This window comes from Syzygium oleosum, unplaced genomic scaffold (assembly GCF_021117445.2).
Source record: "Syzygium oleosum isolate NSW1041296 unplaced genomic scaffold, Sole_v2.1 Sole_v2.10, whole genome shotgun sequence".
Classification (NCBI taxonomy): domain Eukaryota; kingdom Viridiplantae; phylum Streptophyta; class Magnoliopsida; order Myrtales; family Myrtaceae; genus Syzygium; species Syzygium oleosum.
This window is the reverse complement of record NW_026607494.1, coordinates 10,855,432-10,874,527: the sequence shown is the minus strand read 5'-3', so window position 1 is coordinate 10,874,527 and position 19,096 is coordinate 10,855,432. Positions and strand designations below refer to the sequence as shown.

At 42.7% G+C, this 19,096-nt stretch overlaps 1 protein-coding gene and 1 pseudogene across 1 annotated transcript; both read right to left on the bottom strand.

Annotated features, from left to right (window-relative positions):
• Nucleotides 1-10,452: 10,452 nt before the first annotated feature.
• On the bottom strand, nt 10,453-13,963 carry LOC115679931 (coumaroyl-CoA:anthocyanidin 3-O-glucoside-6''-O-coumaroyltransferase 1-like; annotated as a pseudogene).
• Nucleotides 13,964-15,982: 2,019 nt separating this feature from the next.
• LOC115679933 (coumaroyl-CoA:anthocyanidin 3-O-glucoside-6''-O-coumaroyltransferase 1-like) lies at nt 15,983-18,361 on the bottom strand. Its single transcript, XM_030603654.2, has 2 exons — nt 17,822-18,361; nt 15,983-17,033 (listed from the first exon to the last, which is right to left on the bottom strand). The coding sequence occupies exons 1-2, from the start codon at nt 18,269-18,271 to the stop codon at nt 16,047-16,049; spliced, it is 1,437 nt and encodes a 478-aa protein (XP_030459514.1). The 5' UTR covers nt 18,272-18,361; the 3' UTR covers nt 15,983-16,046.
• Nucleotides 18,362-19,096: the final 735 nt, after the last annotated feature.

The window sequence follows — 19,096 nt, the reverse complement described above, 5'->3', positions numbered from 1 at the left end:
TTTAGTCAAATGATCCATTATTACTGTGATATCTCTGGATTAACTCACTCGAGATATTATCCGCTTTGACTCGTCCTATACTGAGCTTCACAATTTTTTCCATTGGCGTACATGCAGACACTTTTCCAGGAGGTCACCCATCCTAGTAGTGCTCTGGCCTAGGCTCGCTTAACTTTAGAGTTCCAAAGCAAAGCTTGCCGTTACGTCAAAAGACGCTTCCGTGAGTTAATTCCAGTTTTTACATATATATTCGACAATCGCTCTCCCCCTGTTCGGTGCACAGTTTGGTTCATTCCAGCCTCCTTCGCCATCCTAGCCTATTAGGAACCGTTCCTTGTCCAGACCCTCTAGCCCCGGTGACCACTCCCCTCCCTTGTCGGACCGGGTCGTTACAGGGTCACTCGAGGTATTGTCCGCTTTGGCCCGTCCCATACCGAGCCTCACAGTTTTGTCCTTTAGTGTACAGGTAGGCACTTTCCCATGAGGTCACCCATCCTGATAGTGCTTTAGCCCGAGCTCACTTAACTTTGGAGTTCCAAAACAAAGCTTTCCGTTACGACAAAAGGCGCCTCCGTGAGTTAATTTCAATTTTCACACACACACACACACACATCAGGATCGCTCTCCTCCTGTTCGATGCATATTTCGATTCATTCCTGCCCCCTTCACCATCCTAGAAGCTTGCCAGGAGCTACTCCTTGTCCAGACCCTCTAGCCTCGGCGATCACTTCCTGCCCTCATCGAACCGGGTCGTTATAGGCCCACCATCTTCGCATGGTTCATTCCCAAACTATACACCTACTGGAGGAGGTCTCGCTCTGATACCATATTGTGACACCTTGGATTTAACTCACTCGAAGTATTGTCCATTTTGGCCTGTCCCATATCGAGCCTCACAGTTTTGTCCTTTAGCGTACAGATAGGCACTTTTCCATGAGGTCACCCATCCTGGTAGTGCTCTAGCCCGGGCTTGCTTAACTTTGGAGTTCCAAAGTAAAGCTTGCCGTTATGTCAAAAGGCGCCTCCGTGAGTTAATTCCAGTTTTCACACACACACACACACACACACACACACACACACACACACACACACACACACACACACACACATATATATATATATATATATATATATATATCTTAAGATCGCTCTCCCCTTGTTCTGTGCACAGTTCGGTTCATTCCTGCCCCGTTCACCATCCTAGAAGCCTGCTAGGAGCTATCCAGGCCCTCTGGGCTCGACGACCACTCCCCGCCTTTGTCGGACCAAGTCGTTACAATTACCTAAATAGAGTCATGACTTTTTGGCTTCCTCGGTAATCCTTGCACAAAATTCATCATTACGTGCTCCCATTTCCATTAAGGTATTTCCAACGGTTTCAACATTCCACCGGGCTTACGATGTTAAGCTTTCACTTGTTGACACGTCAAATATCTTAAGACATGTTTGGTAATATGAACCTTCATACCATGCCACCAATAGTGTTGACGAAGGTTCTAATACATTTTCGTACTTCCTGGATAAACACTATAATTACTTCGATGAGCTTCCGACAAAATTTCATTCCTCAAATCGACATCATTATGTACACAATGATGCCTATGAAATCTTAAAACTCCATCCCCTGACACTTGAATGTCTGGCCGTTTTCCTTCTAAGGCTTCTCTAGACTTTTTGAAATTTAAATATTTGTTTGTTGCTGGGTCTTGATCCTTTGCATTATTTCTAGCTCAATTCTAAGAGTGGCTATTACACTTGAAAGACTACTCATATCAAATATGAACTCAGAATCTCGAGCCTCTTCAAGTAAGGTCCATTCTTTGACCATCATATGTACAACTACTTGTGTCGACTTTCGACTGAGAGTATCCGTAACTTTGTTTGCCTTTCCGAGATGATACAAAATCTCACAATCATAGTCTTTCAATAACTCCATCCAATGCCTCTGCCTCATATTTAATTCTATGAGGAAAAACAAGTACTTCAAGCTCTTATGGTCTATGTAGATTTCAAACTTTTCTTAATACAAGTAGTGCGTCTATATTTTTAATGCAAACACAATTGCTACAAGTTCCAAATCATGAGTCGGATAATTCAATTCATATGGCTTTAGCTGTCTCGACACATAAGCAACAACCTTTCCATGTTGCATTAAAATACAACCAAGTCCTTTATGAGACGTGTTACTATAAATTACAAAGCCTTCAGATCCTGATGGTATCGTCAAGATCGGAGTTGTAGTCAATCTATTTTTAAGTTCTTGAAAACTTTGCTCCATTTATCGGACCATTCAAACTTCATATCTTTCCTAGTCAATTGAGTCAATGGAGCAGCAAGGCATGAAAATCCTTCTACAAATCTTCGATAATATCCAGCTAAACCCAAGAAACTTCAAATTTCTATTATTGTCGTTGGTCTTGGCCAATTTATCACTGACTTGACTTTTACAGGGTCAACAGATATTCGTTCGCCTGAAACTACATGGCCTAAAAATACCACTCGAACCAACCATAACTCGCACTTGATAAATTTAAGATATAATTTGGGCTCTCGAAGTGTTTTAAGTACGAGTCTCAAATGCTGTTCATGATCATCAGGGCCTTTTGAATATACCAAAATATCATCAATGAACACTATCACAAAATGATCCAAAAACGACTTAAAGATCCTATTCATCATATCCATGAATGTTGCTGGTGCATTAGTCAAACCAAAAGGCATGACTAAGAACTCGTAGTGGCTGTATCGAGTTCGAAAAGCTGTTTTAGGAATGTCCTCCTTTTTTATCCGCAATTGATGATACCCTGATCTTAAATCAATCTTGAAAAATACCGACGCCCCTCGAAACTGATCAAATAAATCATTGGTCCTAGGCAACGGGTACTTATTCTTAATCGTAACTTGATTTAATTGCCGATAATCAATATAAAGGCGCATCGACTCATCTTTCTTCTTAACAAACAACACCGGTGCACCCCAAGGTGATGCACTGGGTTGAATAAAACCTTTGTCAAGTTGTTCCCGTAATTGCACCTTTAACTCATTTTAACTCCTTTAGCTTGGTTAAAGCCATCCGATAGGGAGCTTTGGAAATAGGTTCCATTCCGAGAGCGAGCTCAAGAACAAATTCAACTTCACACTCCAGCGGTAACCCTGGTAATTCCTCTGGAAAGACATTGGGATATTTTCGAAGTACAGGGATTTCTTCAAGCTTTGTTCCTTCCTTAGTGTGATCCGTCACAAATGGTAGATACCCTTCACATCCCATGCTCAGAAGACAATGTGCCTCAAGTGCAGAAATTAGTGACATTGAAGGATTTGGTCCATTTTCGAAGAATTCAAAACTAGGACGATGAGGTGGATTGAACTAGAATATTTTCTTATAACAATTCGCATTGGCTCGTTGCTTACGAAGCCAATCCATTCCCAACATAACATCAACGTCATACATGGTCAACACAATCAAATTCACCAAATGATCTTGTCCACCTATGGTGATTTTATAACCCTTACATATCAGCATGGACAATATTACATCTCTTAGCGGCATAGAGATACTAAGGGATATTTCAAGTGGCCTAAGTTTGATTCCAATCAATTGTACGAATTGTGTAGATATGAATGAATGCGTCGCACCAGTATCAAACAATGCATAAACATTATTGTCGCACACAGAAATGATACTTGATATAACCGTCTTGGTAGCCCCAACCTCTTCTTGTGTGACTGCATAAACCCGACCTTGAGCTGGTAGTCTCTGGAAATTTCCCAACTGCGGGGCTTTGTTCTATGGCAACTGTGGTATAGGCATGCCACGTTGTTGCTGCATCACTAAAGGGCAATCCTTTATCATGTGGCCTTGTTGTCCACATCCAAAACAAACTCCTTTCTGAGCCAGGCATGGTGTACTCCCATGTTGCTTCCCGCAAAATGGGTAGACAATGTTTTGATGTTGCATCCTCCCAGTCTGTAACGCCCCCACCTCAGGGTCATTTAACGTGATGTCCCATTCATTGTTATCTTTCTTTACACACAAGCGAAAGCATAATTTTGGGACAATCACATTCAGGACAACTGCGGAATTTAGACAAGCAGCATCATGAGCAAACCTTATATTTACAGTGCATATAAACATGTAACAAGCCCTTCGAGCCATGGCAAACAACACATATTTCACACGCACTATGAATAGCAAAACTCAGCTTGGGTGATCCTATCCTCTCTATTTCGTCTTTTCGCTTCTAACTCCATCCATATCTCCTCCCTGCTTCCCGTCTACATGGCTGATCTACACCCCACCCGTGGCATGTCCCGGAGCCGGCCTGCGTACACTGCCAAAAGGTCCATTGACACATGTAGGGGTCCAACCTATTCTCCGTCAGTGTAACCATGCCATGCTACGTACGGGTGAGGCACCAAGTCCGTTAGGCCTTCATCGACCATCACATACGTCGTGATCCGGCGGTAGGCTCGGCCTTCTCAGGCATCTATCATGGTGAGCACTTCGGTTCTCATTTCCATGGGGTCGCCGAACCGGGTCAGGGGAGATGCCATTCTTTGGACCTGAAAAGGAAACAACTGGGGATGAGTCGGGGAGACTTAGCAAGTAAACCTACTAATATCAAAAGAGGACGAAGGGATCGCCGTTAGCACAAGTCGGCCCTTACCGCACCCACATTGATGGCAGATCAATAGCAAAGTTCATACAAGAGAACATCAAGCATGGCTATAACATGTGCACCTTGCCATTCAAGTCTTGGTTCTATCTCCAAAACAAACGTCAAACACGAAACATGATTAAATCGGGAAATGAACCAACTACAACCAACCAAATGACCGAGAAACGGTCTAAGCAATCCGTGTCACAACGTATCACAACTTCCTTTCCCGATATTAGGAAGTTTACTTACTCAACGGAATAAAACAAGAACTAGAAGAAGAAGTGGCTGGTGGCTTGGCTTGAGCACGGAACAAGCTTGATTTCAGGAGAAACGGGGCCTCGGCCACGACTTGGGTGTGATTTTCGGGCTTTTTCTTGCTTTCTCTTTGCGTGGCCGACCGATACTAGGCATACAAAGGCCAAACCGTGGGTTCTTGGGTGGAAACGAGTAGAAACACGAACCGGTTCGGGACTTTTTGGGCGTAGACTTCTCGAGCCAAAACGTGAGAAAAACAAGAAATAAAAAGGAGAGGAAGGTGATGGAGAAGTTGGCGTGAGAAAGGAGAGGGGGGTGTCATGCTATTTATAGAAGGCATGGACCCTCCTAGAAAACCCTAGAACTAAACCAATAATGGAGGGCCTTTAAGTCAAATGTTATGATGGCATGCATTAAATGCTCTTAATGACTAAGGCCAAAAGATAATGATGAAGGGTCAAGCTTATCCATGCCATTATTGGCCCTCTCTCTCTCTCTCTCTCGGCTTCTTTCTCTCTCTCTCGGCTACCATTTTCCTTGGCCGACTCTCCTCTTGGTTCTAGCAATAATTAGTGCCCAAGGCATTAAATGCAAGGGACAACTCAGCTTATCTTCATTAATGGCATGTCATGATGAAGAGGCCTCCAAAGTCTAAGGTCATTATTTAGGCTTCTTGAACAAGCTTCATTCTTGGCCATTCATTTTCAAACTTGGCCATTCATTTCCAAACTTGAGCTTCAAGTTTTGATTTCTCTAGAATCATCCAATTCCAAGCTTGCTTCTCTCTTTTCTCTCTCTCGGTTTCCCCCTGGGTCGACCTCTAATCAAAACATAACATGTCTCATTTGAAAGCTTAGAACGTGTACTTTAAATCACCAGAAGACATCAAGTCAAAATTCCAACGTTCTCATATAGAAATTGATAAATCTTTGAAATCTGACAAAACCGGATAGTTTTGCACTGTTCACGAAATCGAACTTGAAAACATAGTAAATGGACTTCGAAAATTCTCAAATTTGAATATGTCATAAACAAGGCCTTAACAAACATTTCTCATGAGAATACAAAATCGGAATCTTTCTGTAAACACCATTTTTAGTAGCTCAAAGACAGACTAAAAACAATTCACAGGAACAGAATTCTTGTTTCTAAAAGTAAGCTCTGTCTAGAATCCAAATCATCTCGAAAAATTCCCAAATTTATAAACGTTATAGAAAAAGAAGTTCTCAACAACTTTTGTGAAGGAAACTTTTCCAAAATTGTCCCAGAAAAGCTTGTAGAAAATAAAGAAAGGGTGAACATCACCAAAATACCCCTTCTGGGCAGTTTTACATGATCCGGAAATGAGGCTGTCGTACTACTCATATCAAGTTCAAAAATTCTGAAATTAAAGTATGTAAAACTTCAAGATGTTTGGAGAAATTTTCAAGAAGGAAGTGTTTGGAAATTTATATCACACAAGTCTCCACAAAAATAACAAGACGAAGGGGTACAAAGGATCCGAAATTGGGTTTTCCAGAACAAGAGAAAAAAATTGGTTCCAATTGAAAAACTACCAAACTTAAACCATAGCCATTTCTCAGGAATTGAAATTGAGGATGTTACACAGTCTGTGGATTATTCTGTGTGGACCCAAACTATCCTCTAACATTATTTCTTTTATTCGGAACAAACGACCACTTTCCAACTTGCATGGGCCTCTTGTCATGACGAAAGTTAGCTCGAAAGGCTTGATGGTTAGGCCGTGCTTGGAAAGTTGTTGTCGCTGCTAACTCTGCCAAATCTTTCTCTACGCGTTGAGCATGCCCATAAAGGTCATTATAATTCTTGAGATTCAACGGCACTAGCTTGCTCCTGATGTCCGGCCTCAAACCATTCCGAAATGTCTTAGTTTTGTCCTCCCCATCTTTAACCAACCTGGGGGAAAACCTTTACAACTCTGTAAACTTTGCTTCGTACTGGTCCACCGTCATATCATTCTGCTTCAACTATACGAATTCCATCATTTTTTTTTATCTTGAGCACAATCCGAGAAATACTTCCCGAAAAATGCCTTGACAAAGTTACTCCAAGTCATAGTAGCACCAGTTGGGAATACCGTTTCTTTATACGTCCTCCACCAGTGCCTGGCATTTCCTTAGAGTTGGTACTCAACTAGGGCCACTTTGTCAATATCATTGCAATTTAGTAATGCGAATATCTTCTCCATCCCATCAACCCACGATTCAGCCTCTTCAAGATTTCCTATTCCAGCAAATCTTAGTGGTTTTAGTTTCAAGAATTGCTCGACCAAGCCATGCAAATGGCCGCCTTTCCCCGAACTAGAGGCAGCTTGTTGTTGTGCTTGTCTTTCCATCAAAGTTCCGACATTTGCGAGTGCCAGAAGAATGTTTTCCATCCGAGGATCTTGTCCCAAATTATCACCTGAGCTCATCTTGTCTTACAAGGCCTACAATATTATATAACTTAGTAGCTAACTAATTAGTAACAAATGTTACTTGTACCACACAAGCAATCAAGCAATCAACCAAGCACATGCATTTAGCATTTTATACTTGCGTAATCTACTCTACTACTCCAACCACTAAGCACACCTTATCACTCCATTTGTAAACCTGCTCTGATACCAAATAAGCTGTGACGCCTCAGAACGTCACGCGTGATATGTGTCTTTTCCAATTTTTACTTATAATTATTAAAGCATTGAAGCATATTAAGCACTCACAAAATCCCATACTAGTTCAATATCATACATATGCATCTTTTTATATACATTATCACCAGTTTTATGAAACAACATTCAGCCAAAAAATAAAATACATAATTCCTGGGAAGAGTCAAGGTCACCTAACTTCAACATTATACTTCTACGCCCAAAAGCCTGCATGTACTCTGTCAAACCATCAACCAAGGGTCGACAACTTCACCCGACGACGAGCCATCATCGCCAAAACTTGGAGGACCATCAAAGCCTCTAAGCGGTCTGACTAACTTGCCCTCAATGTTAACATACCAAGTGTCGTAACGATAAAGTATACACTCTGGTAACCCCACGTCGAACCATATAACAGAAGTACATTTAGTATAAACTACTGCTGATCTAGGTATAACTATATCTTCATAACTATAATCGAAAAACATGATTTGAAATCAGCATGATTAGACCTAAACAATGTCGTCTAATGCATAATTTTCCTCAAATTAGCAAATTAGGAACACGTTTATTGTCTTCTTCAAAACGTAACCCCACAACTGAGGATTTGGGGCCGAATTAGTTGTTGAAATTTACAATGGAGAGCTGGGATAAGCGACTTACAATTGTGACGATTTGTTCAAGATGAAGGTGAATAGGTAATTGAGGATATGGAAAGTCTTTGGGGAAATGCAATGACTTTAGGTTAAAGGTTTTTTTGTAATGCAAATGGTATTTGGTATAGTGTAATTTTTATTTTGGTTAAAACAAATTTCTATTCATTACCAAAATGATACATGATAGGAAATCTCAAAAGTTACAATGACAAAGCAAGCCCACAAGCTCCAAAACAAACCAAAAATCATAACTCAAGGTATATCATCAAAGCATGGGTGGCAAAGCTAATCACACGCTTATCCTTCAAGAACAAATTTGTGACTACATCTAAGCCAAAGGATCGGCGATCGATCATCAAATCTCACAGCATCATTAGTGATAAGCACACGTCGAGATCTCCATCTGTAGTTACGATTTTGCCTTTCGGCGGTGTGCGCCTAGGTTCGGTGTCTCCACCACCATCACCTTACGGAGACAACATAAAAATGTTTAAAAAACTCAGATTTGATACCTATGAGAGCGAGCTTTGTAGCCAGTGCGATGTGCAAAAGCTTGTAACTAAAACACGTTGAACGAGCACATATATGACACCAAAGCTACTGTGAACACAATTGAAACTGGAGGTGGAAAACTTATTAATTAAAACTCCAAAATCTAGAATTAGATCGGAGAGAAAAGCCCCTAAATTTAAGATTGTGAGAACAAAGCTCCTAGATCTAAAACTAGATCGGGAGAGTAAGAAAAGGAATATAAGGAAATATAAGGAAAAACAACTACGAAGGGAGGGAGAGATCTAGGTCAAATCCCTCCCTTCCAAAAGCTGAAGAGACGAAGAAAGGTAGAGACAGAGAGAGAGCGACAGAGTAAGGAGGGTAAAGTGTAATTGAAAAGTGCGGACTCAACTTTGATTTAAATGTTGTTTGGAAAAAAAAGACTCATTAAGGACTTTACTTATATTTTTAAGTAAATAAAAAGAAAATCTACTTGCGATGGCATGACACCGGCGAGCCAAATTTGGTAGTCCTGGGGTTGCGTAACCCTGGTGACGCATTGCCGAGGTTGTGAGACCTTAGGCAAGGGCAGCCAATGTCAAATCTAGCTTGCCGGCGGTCAAATTTGGCTCACCAAAGATGGCGAGGTCGAGCAGCTGTGCGGTGGAGGAGAGAGTGGGAGAAGAGAGAGATTGGTGTCTATCATGAGGATAGAACTGAATTGAGATAATTTATTAAGGGCAAGATGGGAAGAAAAAAAATCATTAATCCCAAGAGATGGCTTTTTGAAAATGCTGAAAGTCCAAGGCAATCGTGCCTTGGGCTGAAGGTGCATTTAGCAATACTTTACCAAACACCTTTAGAGTTTTAAAGACCCTTGGGCAAATGTAAGTATCGTTTGAAATTTTTTTTGAAGAGTTTTGGGGAGATTTAGTTACATTTTTAAAGCCCTTTAAAGGCCTTTAGCTCAAGGTAGGTCTGAAGAAGTTTTGGACTTTCAACATTTCCGGAATGCTAATATATTTATTTCTTCCAACTTTGCCCTTGCTAAACTTTCATAATTCCATAAATCCCCTAGCCATACGTGACGTCTTTGGAGGCCGACCGAAGGGCTCAAGCTGCTAGCTGTTGGCCAGCCCTGCCTGCCAAGTCTTGAGATTTTTTTTCCATATATATATAAAAAAAACAAAAGTCTTTTACTACTATAGTTTTTTCCAAACGACATTTAAGTCAAAGTTACTTTCCAATATATTTTTAAATAACACTTTATCAAATATTATTTGCATTTTGAAATAACCCTTTCACCTAAAGTCCTTTACATTTCCTCAAAGATTTTCCCCAAAAGCCGAATCAAATGCATCCTAAGTTGAACTAAGGGACTTTGTAGGACTTTGGAAATGCTAGCATTTTTCAAATGAGCTCCCAAAAATAGTTTCCAAACAATTCAACATTTGCCCAGGAATCTTTACAGCCCCAAAGCCCATTTTACAAGACTATATGAAAATGTTTAAAAGTTTAAAGACCACAATAAAAAAAATTAAAAGTTCAGATATCACATTGAATATGCTTAAACTTCAGAGATGATGTTACACATTTGAACTAAGTTACCGTTTGTGTCATTTTCCTTTATATCATTTTGGTCCGATGATGAATTCGAGAGATTCTTGCAAATTTTGTGCTCAAAAATTGATAGGAAGTCCTTACATTTGTCAAAAAAATAAGGTACAAAGACCAATGTTGTAACACGGCATATATAAGGACCAAATTGAAATTGACATGGCATTACATGGACCGATGTATTTTAAAGTGGCATAAATGATGTCAATCCATTTTCAAATAAAGAAATGAAGTTCTCCATGCCAACCTTGGTCAATGCCAACCCGACCTCCGTACCACCATCCCCATCCCTGCTCTTCGAGAGAGAGATCGCCCTCGATACATCGATGTGCACCATGCGGCTTTTCCTCAGCCTCCCTCACCCGAAGTCTGTGTCATACGCCTTCTACCTCGACGACCCGGCCACCGTCACTATATCCACATGATTAGCTATTTTGTAGTCCCTTATCCATTCCTCCGCCCCTCTCACTGCTCCCTTGTCGCTATTTCCTTGACTCTCCTCCCTGTAGCTCTTGCGGCATGCGAAATTCCACTTTTGCCCAAGAGCGTATTTCTTTTTTCCGAGAGAAAACATATGTCCAGATAGTTTCCAAAGTATGTCAATGGTATCGAGTATTCAAGCCGGTCCCTACAATCTGCGACAAAGATGAAGTAACAAAGTTTGTCGTCATTGGTCTTTGATGACGGTTGGTTCTGACGCTCATTTTCTTCGCCTTTCGATTTGGTGATGCACACCCACACGAATGCACACGTCGCCACGAACGCCGACAAGTGGATTGAATCCGACTCCGAGTCGAGGTTGTCATTCTTGAGTTGACTCAAGATCTGCGCTTTTAGCCCGTCGATGTGAGCTTTTCGAAGGACAAACGTTGCTCTCACCATGTCCGCAACGGCAAGAAGAGCTCTGCTCGGGCTTGGGCTTGGGCTTGGGCTTGGGCTTGGGCTCGGGCTCGGGCTCGGGCTCACATAGCTCCACCAGTCTTTCAACAATATGGACTCGTGCCCATTCGGGTCTTTGATCACTCCTCGGTCGTGGAAAGGACTCAAGTCGTCCGGGTCAACGCAAGTGGGGTACCCTTCGGACCTGTGAATGGACGACCACGATTGCATGAAGTGATTGAAGAACCTCCCATCTGCCACCGCGTGGAGGAATTGCCCACCAATGCAAATGCCCTTGTTTGGGAACAGAGTCACCTAAATCATTATCCAACAAAATCGTCGATAAGTTTCTAGTTTAATTTTTATTTATACAACTAGTATTTTGAGTTAGATGTTTGTTTATCACCCTCGCATATCGGTTACACATAATCGAGGAAGATAATGTATTTGAAATCATGAGTTCCTAGAGACATTTATTAATGAAATCTTTATCATAATCTACAGCATTTCTCGTAAACACATCACTCGTTCTCAAGTTCTAATGTCACAGTTTCATTTCTTTTTTAGCCAAACAAAGTACCTCATTTGATTGCTTCAAACTTAAGACAATATTGCAGATTCATCTCTAAGTATCATTTCAATCGAAAATCGCAAATATGATGCTGCGTTTTAATGTTAGTCTGCGCACATCAACATGATGCTTAATCAATACTTCTCGTGATATCTATAAAATGTAAACAATGAGATCCTGCTTTAAACCTTGGACTCTCTTCATATAATTACTCCTCTTTCATTTTCTTTTTTATCTTTGTACATGTTATATAGACTCAAATTACTCTTAAATCCAATATCTGCCTTATATTTAGGGAAAAAACCACAAAAAACCCCAAACTTTGCCATCTGTGACACATTTACCCCGAACTTTTTTTTGTGACACCAAAAACCCCGAACTTTGCTTTTTGTGACACATTTACCCCAATGTATTTAGTTCATGGGCATTTTCGTCTTTTTTGCTTTTTCTTTTTTTTTCTTTTTTTCCTTTCCGGCGGAGGGCCCTCAGTGGCGGTCGACTCGCTGAGTCGGGCGAGGGCTGCCCTCGCTCGCCCGGGCGAGGCGACCCTCGCCGGCGTCGGGCGAGGTCCGCCCTCGCTCGGGCGAGCGAGGCGGCCCTCGCCCGATCTCGGCGAGGTCGACCCTCTCCGGCGTCCGAGCGAGGGCGGCCCTCGCCGAGATCGGGCGAGGGCGACCTCGCTCGACGCCGGCGAGGGTCGCCCTCGCCCGATTTGGCGAGGGCCGCCGCCGGCTGCGTCGGACGAGGGCCGCCTCGCTCGCCCAGTGCGAGGGCGACCCTCGCCCGACGCCGGCGAGGATCGACCTCGCCGGATCGGGCGAGGGCCACCTCGCTCACCCGGGCGAGGGCGGACCTTGCCCGACGCCGCCGAGGGTCGCCTCGCCGGGCGAGCGAGGGCGGCCCTCGCCCGACTCAGCGAGGTTGACCTCGCCCGACGCCGGCGAGGGTCGACCTCGCTGAGTCGGGCGAGGGCCGCCTCGCTCGCCCGTGCGAGGGCGAACCTCGCCGACGCCGGCGAGGGCCGCCTCGCCGGATCTCGGCGAGGGCCGCCTCGCTCGACGCCGGCGAGGGCCCCCTCGCCGATCCGGCGATGGGCAGCCCTCGCCGGATCCGGCGAGGCCCCCCCTCGCTGGAAAGGAAAAAAAAGAAAAAGCAAAATAGACGAAAATGCCCATGAACTAAATACATTGGGGTAAATGTGTCACAAAAAGCAAAGTTCGGGATTTTTGGTGTCACAAAAAAAAATTCGGGGTAAATGTGTCACAGATGACAAAGTTTGGGGTTTTTTGTGGTTTTTTCCCTTATATTTATGTCTGTATGATATAACTTTCTCGCTTGTATTGTATTTTGTTTTCTAACTCCCAATTGCATTAACTTTGTGTTGCAATAAGGAAACATATGTTGTTGCCTAATGAGCTCAAGTTATATCATAGCATTATTATACTGAATTAACAAATAGTCCACACACAACTTCAAATAAAAAAAATATTTGATGAGCTCAAATGATATTAATACTAATACCAAATAATAAAAATTAAGAACAAGTAAATACGAACACGATTACGTGAGAGTCAGATTATCGACAACTGACCTGAATTGCCATAAGGGGCCCCGCACGTGCTCCATCGGATGCACGCGGCGGCGGGAGTTGAGGCACCAGAGGGTGTATCAGCGTGGTGTCGCAAGCCTCGCCGTTGACAAGCTTGGCGAAGTCGGTGGGGGACTCGGCGACGGTGAAGGAGAGGGAGTCGCCATCGGAGTAGAGGATGTAGGGCTTCTGGGGTGGCGCCAGGGGGAGGACGAGGTTGGCGGCGAAGGGGAAGAAGCGGCGGAGACAGAGGGAGAGAGAGTGGACAAGGAGCGGGAGGGTGGTCTGAGCGAAAGAGGGAGGGGACTGGGGGAAGTAGTAGAAGAAGAGGCGTTGCATAGGGCAGCAGAGAAGCCACGGGATGTCGAGGAAGGTGAGAGGGAGAGCATGTTGCCTGGACCGAGTTCGCCGGCGGTGAGATATCGTAGCGGTGGAGGATCTTGATATTCACCATCTCGTCCGACAGTGAAGGGGAGTTTTTGTCCCAGTTTAAAAGCGATGATGTAGATCCACTCCCGCACATAGGTTTGTGCGCATTCAATGGAGGTAGTATACTGAGTTAGATCTGAAATACGCAGTGGTTTCAATCAATCAAGAGCTCGTGTCCTTTTCTGGGAGGTCTCGACATCAGAGCTGGACTTTCTGGTTTTCAAGTCAATCCAAAATATTTAAAGATGACGGGAAGGAGGGTGAGACGAATTGGTCTCGAGAAAAAGCACGACACCGCCAGATTGCGAAGCTAAAAGGTAAATCGGTTTGCTGATACAAAACGCCAAACAAATGTAATCAAATCATGCTCCAAAACAAAAGCCTCTGTCTCAAAATCTCTCTTTCCCGTGAGTTTTTTCCTCTGCGAGCTTGCTATGCTGTTTTCTTAGCACGCAGGGAAAAGTGACGGCTTAGCTTTGAGTTAGCTAATGGGAAGCAATAGTGAGGCGAGACTTGGATAAGATAGGGCCCAAAGTAGATGAAGAAAAGGTGCAACCATGGTGTCACAAGTCTACGTTGACGGGCTCAATCTAGACAGAAAGTTCTATAATCTAAGAAACGGATTCTTTCATGCTAAACCACCATAATTGATATTTTTCTCCGTACCTTCTCTACATATTGTCGAAACTTACAAAAATCTTAAAGCTTTCTTGTGCAGTGTGGATTCATGGCTTGTAAAACATATCCTGAGCGGTGAAAAAATGGGGGAACGGCAAAAAGGCCTGATAGCCTCCTTCCAATCCAACATCGGATTTGAGTGCTGTTCCAACACCTTTTGCTGCTTATTTAAAAAAAACCGACGCAAACATCGGATTTGCCGCTCTTAGAAGAGCCGGATCATGAAATTTTGTTGCAATCCGCCGTTGCACATGCCCACACCCGCCACCATGCGCTATTGCCCTTGGGATCCACACGGCAACAACTCTTGTACGCATGCTGGCGTTACTCCCGCCACGTCAACAGCGTGTCTTGTGCCACGTCGATGGTCACGTCAATATGACATGTCCTCGCCACGTCAGCCGAGTCAGTTAACTTGCACAGTTAGCTGGTTCTTCCTCTGCAGACCGACCGGTTCAATCGAGCAAACAGAACTTGATTCAGGACATCAGACCAAACCATCTCTTGTGTTTCCGTCCAATTTGATTGATTTTTTACTAGTTCTTGAAGACTACAGACTTTTCCAACGTTTTTCGTCGTGCTGAGTTTCCCTTTTTTTTTTAACCTTATTTTCACCATATCTATCCTCCAAGGTGCTGGTCTCTTCGTATTCTTTATCCATTCTACTGTATTCGCCGGTTCAGTGCATATTATGGATAATTTGGAAGTTTCACTACCCATTGAGACCATTTTGAATGGTTTAAATTCTTTTTTGAACAAAGATTTCATTAAAAAAAATTACATAGGATGAATAGTAGGAATTTGTCACCAGAAACACTTAAATGATGTTTTGTCCATCGATATTGCACACAAATGATCAATCGAAAAATTTTAGTACCGAAGTGAATGTTGCATGAACGTTGTGGTACTTTTGGCATCATTTTCCCGTTATAAAACGATTATAGCAAGTTGGAAAGATTTTTGTGTGATTTATAATTCTATAAGTTCTTCGTAGGAGTTTATGCTTATCTTTCTTTTGTCTTGTTTTGAGGAATTAATATTCGATGCATACTTCTAATTTGAGGAACTGGGGCCAACATCCTTACTCATATTTCACTCTAAGTCAGCAAAGGTTGTGCAAGTCTCGATCAAATATTTACTTTATGGATAATAGCACAAATGGCCTCTGAACTTTAATCCAATATGCAATGTCATCGCTGAATATTTAATTTGTATATTGTAATCCCTGAACTATTGGTAAATGTTCAATATGATCCCTAGAATATATGAAAATATTTAAAAGCTCAGAGACCACAATTAACAAATTAAAAGTTCAGAGATCACATTGAACGCGCTTAAAGTTCAGATACGATGTCGCACATTGGACCAAAATTACCATTTGTATCATTTTCCTTTATATCGTTTGGCCTGATGATGAATTCTAGAGATTCTCACAAATTTTGCGCTAAAAAATTGATAGTAAGTCCGTACATTTGTCAATAAACTAAGGTAGAAAGACCAATGTTGTAACAAGCCATATATAAGGACCAAATTGAAATTGACATGGCATTAGATGGACCGATGTATTTTAAAGTGGTCTAAATGATTTCAATCCCTTTTCAAATAAAGAAATGAACTTCTTCATACCAACCCTAGTCAATGCCAACCCGATCTCCATACCACCATCTGCATCCCTACTCTCCACGAGAGAGATCGCCCTCGATACATCGATGTGCACCATGCGGCTCTTCCTCAGCCTTCCCCACCCGAAGTCCGTGTCGTACACCTTTTGTCTCGGCGACCCGGCCACTGCCACTAAGTCCCCATCGTCAGCTGTTTTAAAGTCCTTTATCCATTCCTTCGCCCCTCTCAATGCTCCCCTTGTCCCTATTTCCTTGACTCTCCTCCCTATAGCCCTTGCGGCATGCAGAACTCCACTTTTGCCCAGGAGCGTATTTCTCTTCTCCGAGAGAAAACATATGTCCAGACAGTTCCCAAAGTATGTCGAGGGTATCGAGTATTCGAGCCGGTCCCTACAATCTGCGACAAAGACGAAGTAACAAAGTTTGTCGTCATCGGTCTTTGATGACGGTTGGTCCTGACGCTCGTGTTCTTCGCCTTTTGATTTGGTGATGCACACCCATATGAATGCACACGTCGCCACGAACGTCGACAAGTGGATTGAATCCGACTCCGAGTCGAGTTCGTCGTTCTTGAGTTGGCTCAAGATCTGTGCTTTTAGTCCGTCGATGTGAGCTTTTCGAAGGACAAACGTTGCTCTCACCTTGTCCGCAACAGCGAGAAGAGCTTCGCTTGGGTTTGGGCTTGGGCTCGGGCTCGGGCCCACTAAACTCCACCAGTCTTTCAACAATATGGGTTCGAGCCCATTCGGGTCTTTGATCACTCCTCGGTCGTGGAAAGGACTCAAGTCGTCCGGGTCAACGCAAGTGGGGTCCCCTCCGGACCGGTGGATAGACGCCCACGATTTCATGAAGTGAGTGAAGGACTTCCCATCTGCCACCACGTGGAGGAATTGGACCCCAATGCAAATGCCCTTGTCTGGGAACAGAGTCACCTAAATCATTTTTCAGCAAAATCCACGATAAGTTTCGAGTTTAAACTGGTAATTTGAGTTAGATGTTTGTTATCACCCATGCACATTGATTGCTCATAATCAAGAAAGATAATTTATTAAAAATTACGAATGCTATGAAGACGTACGCTAATCCTCGTAAACATATAACTCGTTCTTGACTTATCATTTTACATTTTCATTTCTTTTTTAGCCAAACGAAGTACCTCATTTGATTGCTTCAAACTCGAAACAATATTGCAGAGTCATCTCTAAGTATCATTTCAATCGAAAATCTCAAATTTGACACTACGTTTTAATATTAGTTTGCACACATCAACATGATGCTTAAGCTATACTTCTCGTGATATGTATTAAATCTAAAAGATGAGATCCTACTTTAAACCTTAAACTCCCCTCATATAATTACTCCTCTTTCATTTTCTTTTTATCTTTGTACATGTTATATAAACTCAAATTACTCTTAAATCTTATATCTACCTTCTATTTATGTCTGCATGATATAATTTTCACGCTTGCATTGTATCTTTGTTTTCTGATACCCAGTTGCATTAACTTTGTGTTGCAATAAGAAAACATATGTTGTTGCTGGATAAGCTCAAGCTATAGCATAGAATTATGATACTGAATTCATAAATATTCCAAACAGACCTTCCAAAAAGAAAACCTTGATCCGCTCACATGATATTGATACTAATACCAACTAATGAGAACTAAAAACAAGTAAATACGAACACGATCACATGAGATCCAGACCATCACCGACTGACCTGAATCGCCATAACAGGCCCCACACGTGCTCCGTCGGATTCGCACAGCGGCGGGAGCTGAGGCACCAGAGGGTGTATCAGCGTCGCGTCGTGTGCCTCGTCGCTGATGAGCTCGGAGAAGTCGGCGGCGGACTCGGCGATGGTCAAGTAGAGGGAGTCGCCGTCGGAGTAGAGGATGTAGGGCTTCTGGGGCGGCGCTATGGGGAGGACGAGGTTGGCGGCAAAGGGGAAGAAGCGGCGGAGACAGAGGGAGAGAGAGCGGATGAGGAGCGGGAGGGTGGTCTGAGCGAAGGAGGGAGCGGACTGAGGGAAGTCGTAGAAGAAGAGGCGTTGCATGGGGCAGCAGAGAAGCCACGGGATATCCAAGAAGGTGAGGGGGAGAGAGGTCGCCGGGACTGAGTTCGCCGGCGGCGAGATATCGTAACCGTGGAGGATCTTGATCTGCACCATCTCGTCCGACTGGTGAAGGGCAGTTTTTCCACTAGGGAAGGAAGCCGCTATATAGACCCACTCCCGTACACAAATTGGTGTGAATGTGGATTGTGCTTGTCTGACGGCACAATCCATCCTAGACATTGGAATATTGTTCCGAAATAAAATAAATGATATTTAAAAATTCATAAACGAAGAATATTAAATACTCAATGTTCACATAATATAGGTACATTGGACTTTCGATTTTTTTCAAAGTTTTACTTTTTCTCTTGTTGCTCGATTTTTGTTGACATGTATAGCAAAATTGTTGACACGAACGTCAGGATATACATATTGTGTTATAATTTGCTCAAAAATATTATATGATGTGAAATAGGCACCACATTAAACAACATAAATGAAAACAAAATTAAAAGATAAAAAGGGGTTTCATCGCAGCTACCATTGCCCAAGTTCAAACTCAAGTTTGTGGATTCCATAGCCACTCGAGCTCGTAGACATGGCCGCTTAATTTGAGCTCGCAACAGCCATGGGCTCGAGTTAAGAAGCTCACAGCGATCATATCCTATAGATATTTTCAAGTCATGAAGCTCAAGGCCAAGGTTGCTCAACTTGAACTCTTGATAATAGTCACTCAATTAGTGATTGTGTGAATAATTTCGAATCATGAAATTTGTATCACTGTATGTACTTTATGGGTTTTCTTCGCCTTAATCACTTTCCTTATTTTATTTTTATCACATAAGGACTTTCACAGTCATCCCATTAAGGGAAATTTTCCGTTAGTAAATTTAACAGTGTTAAGTTTATGACTCGATTATATCAATTTGACAAGTTTTA

Excerpts from the sequence above, each read along its gene's own strand:
- LOC115679933 (XM_030603654.2), bottom strand. The coding sequence starts at position 18,271 with ATGGTGCAGATCAAGATCCTCCACGGTTACGATATCTCGCCGCCGGCG. Across the intron at positions 17,034-17,821 it reads GGCCTGTTATGGCGATTCAG|GTGACTCTGTTCCCAGACAA; the intron begins GTCAGTCGGTGA and ends AAAATGATTTAG.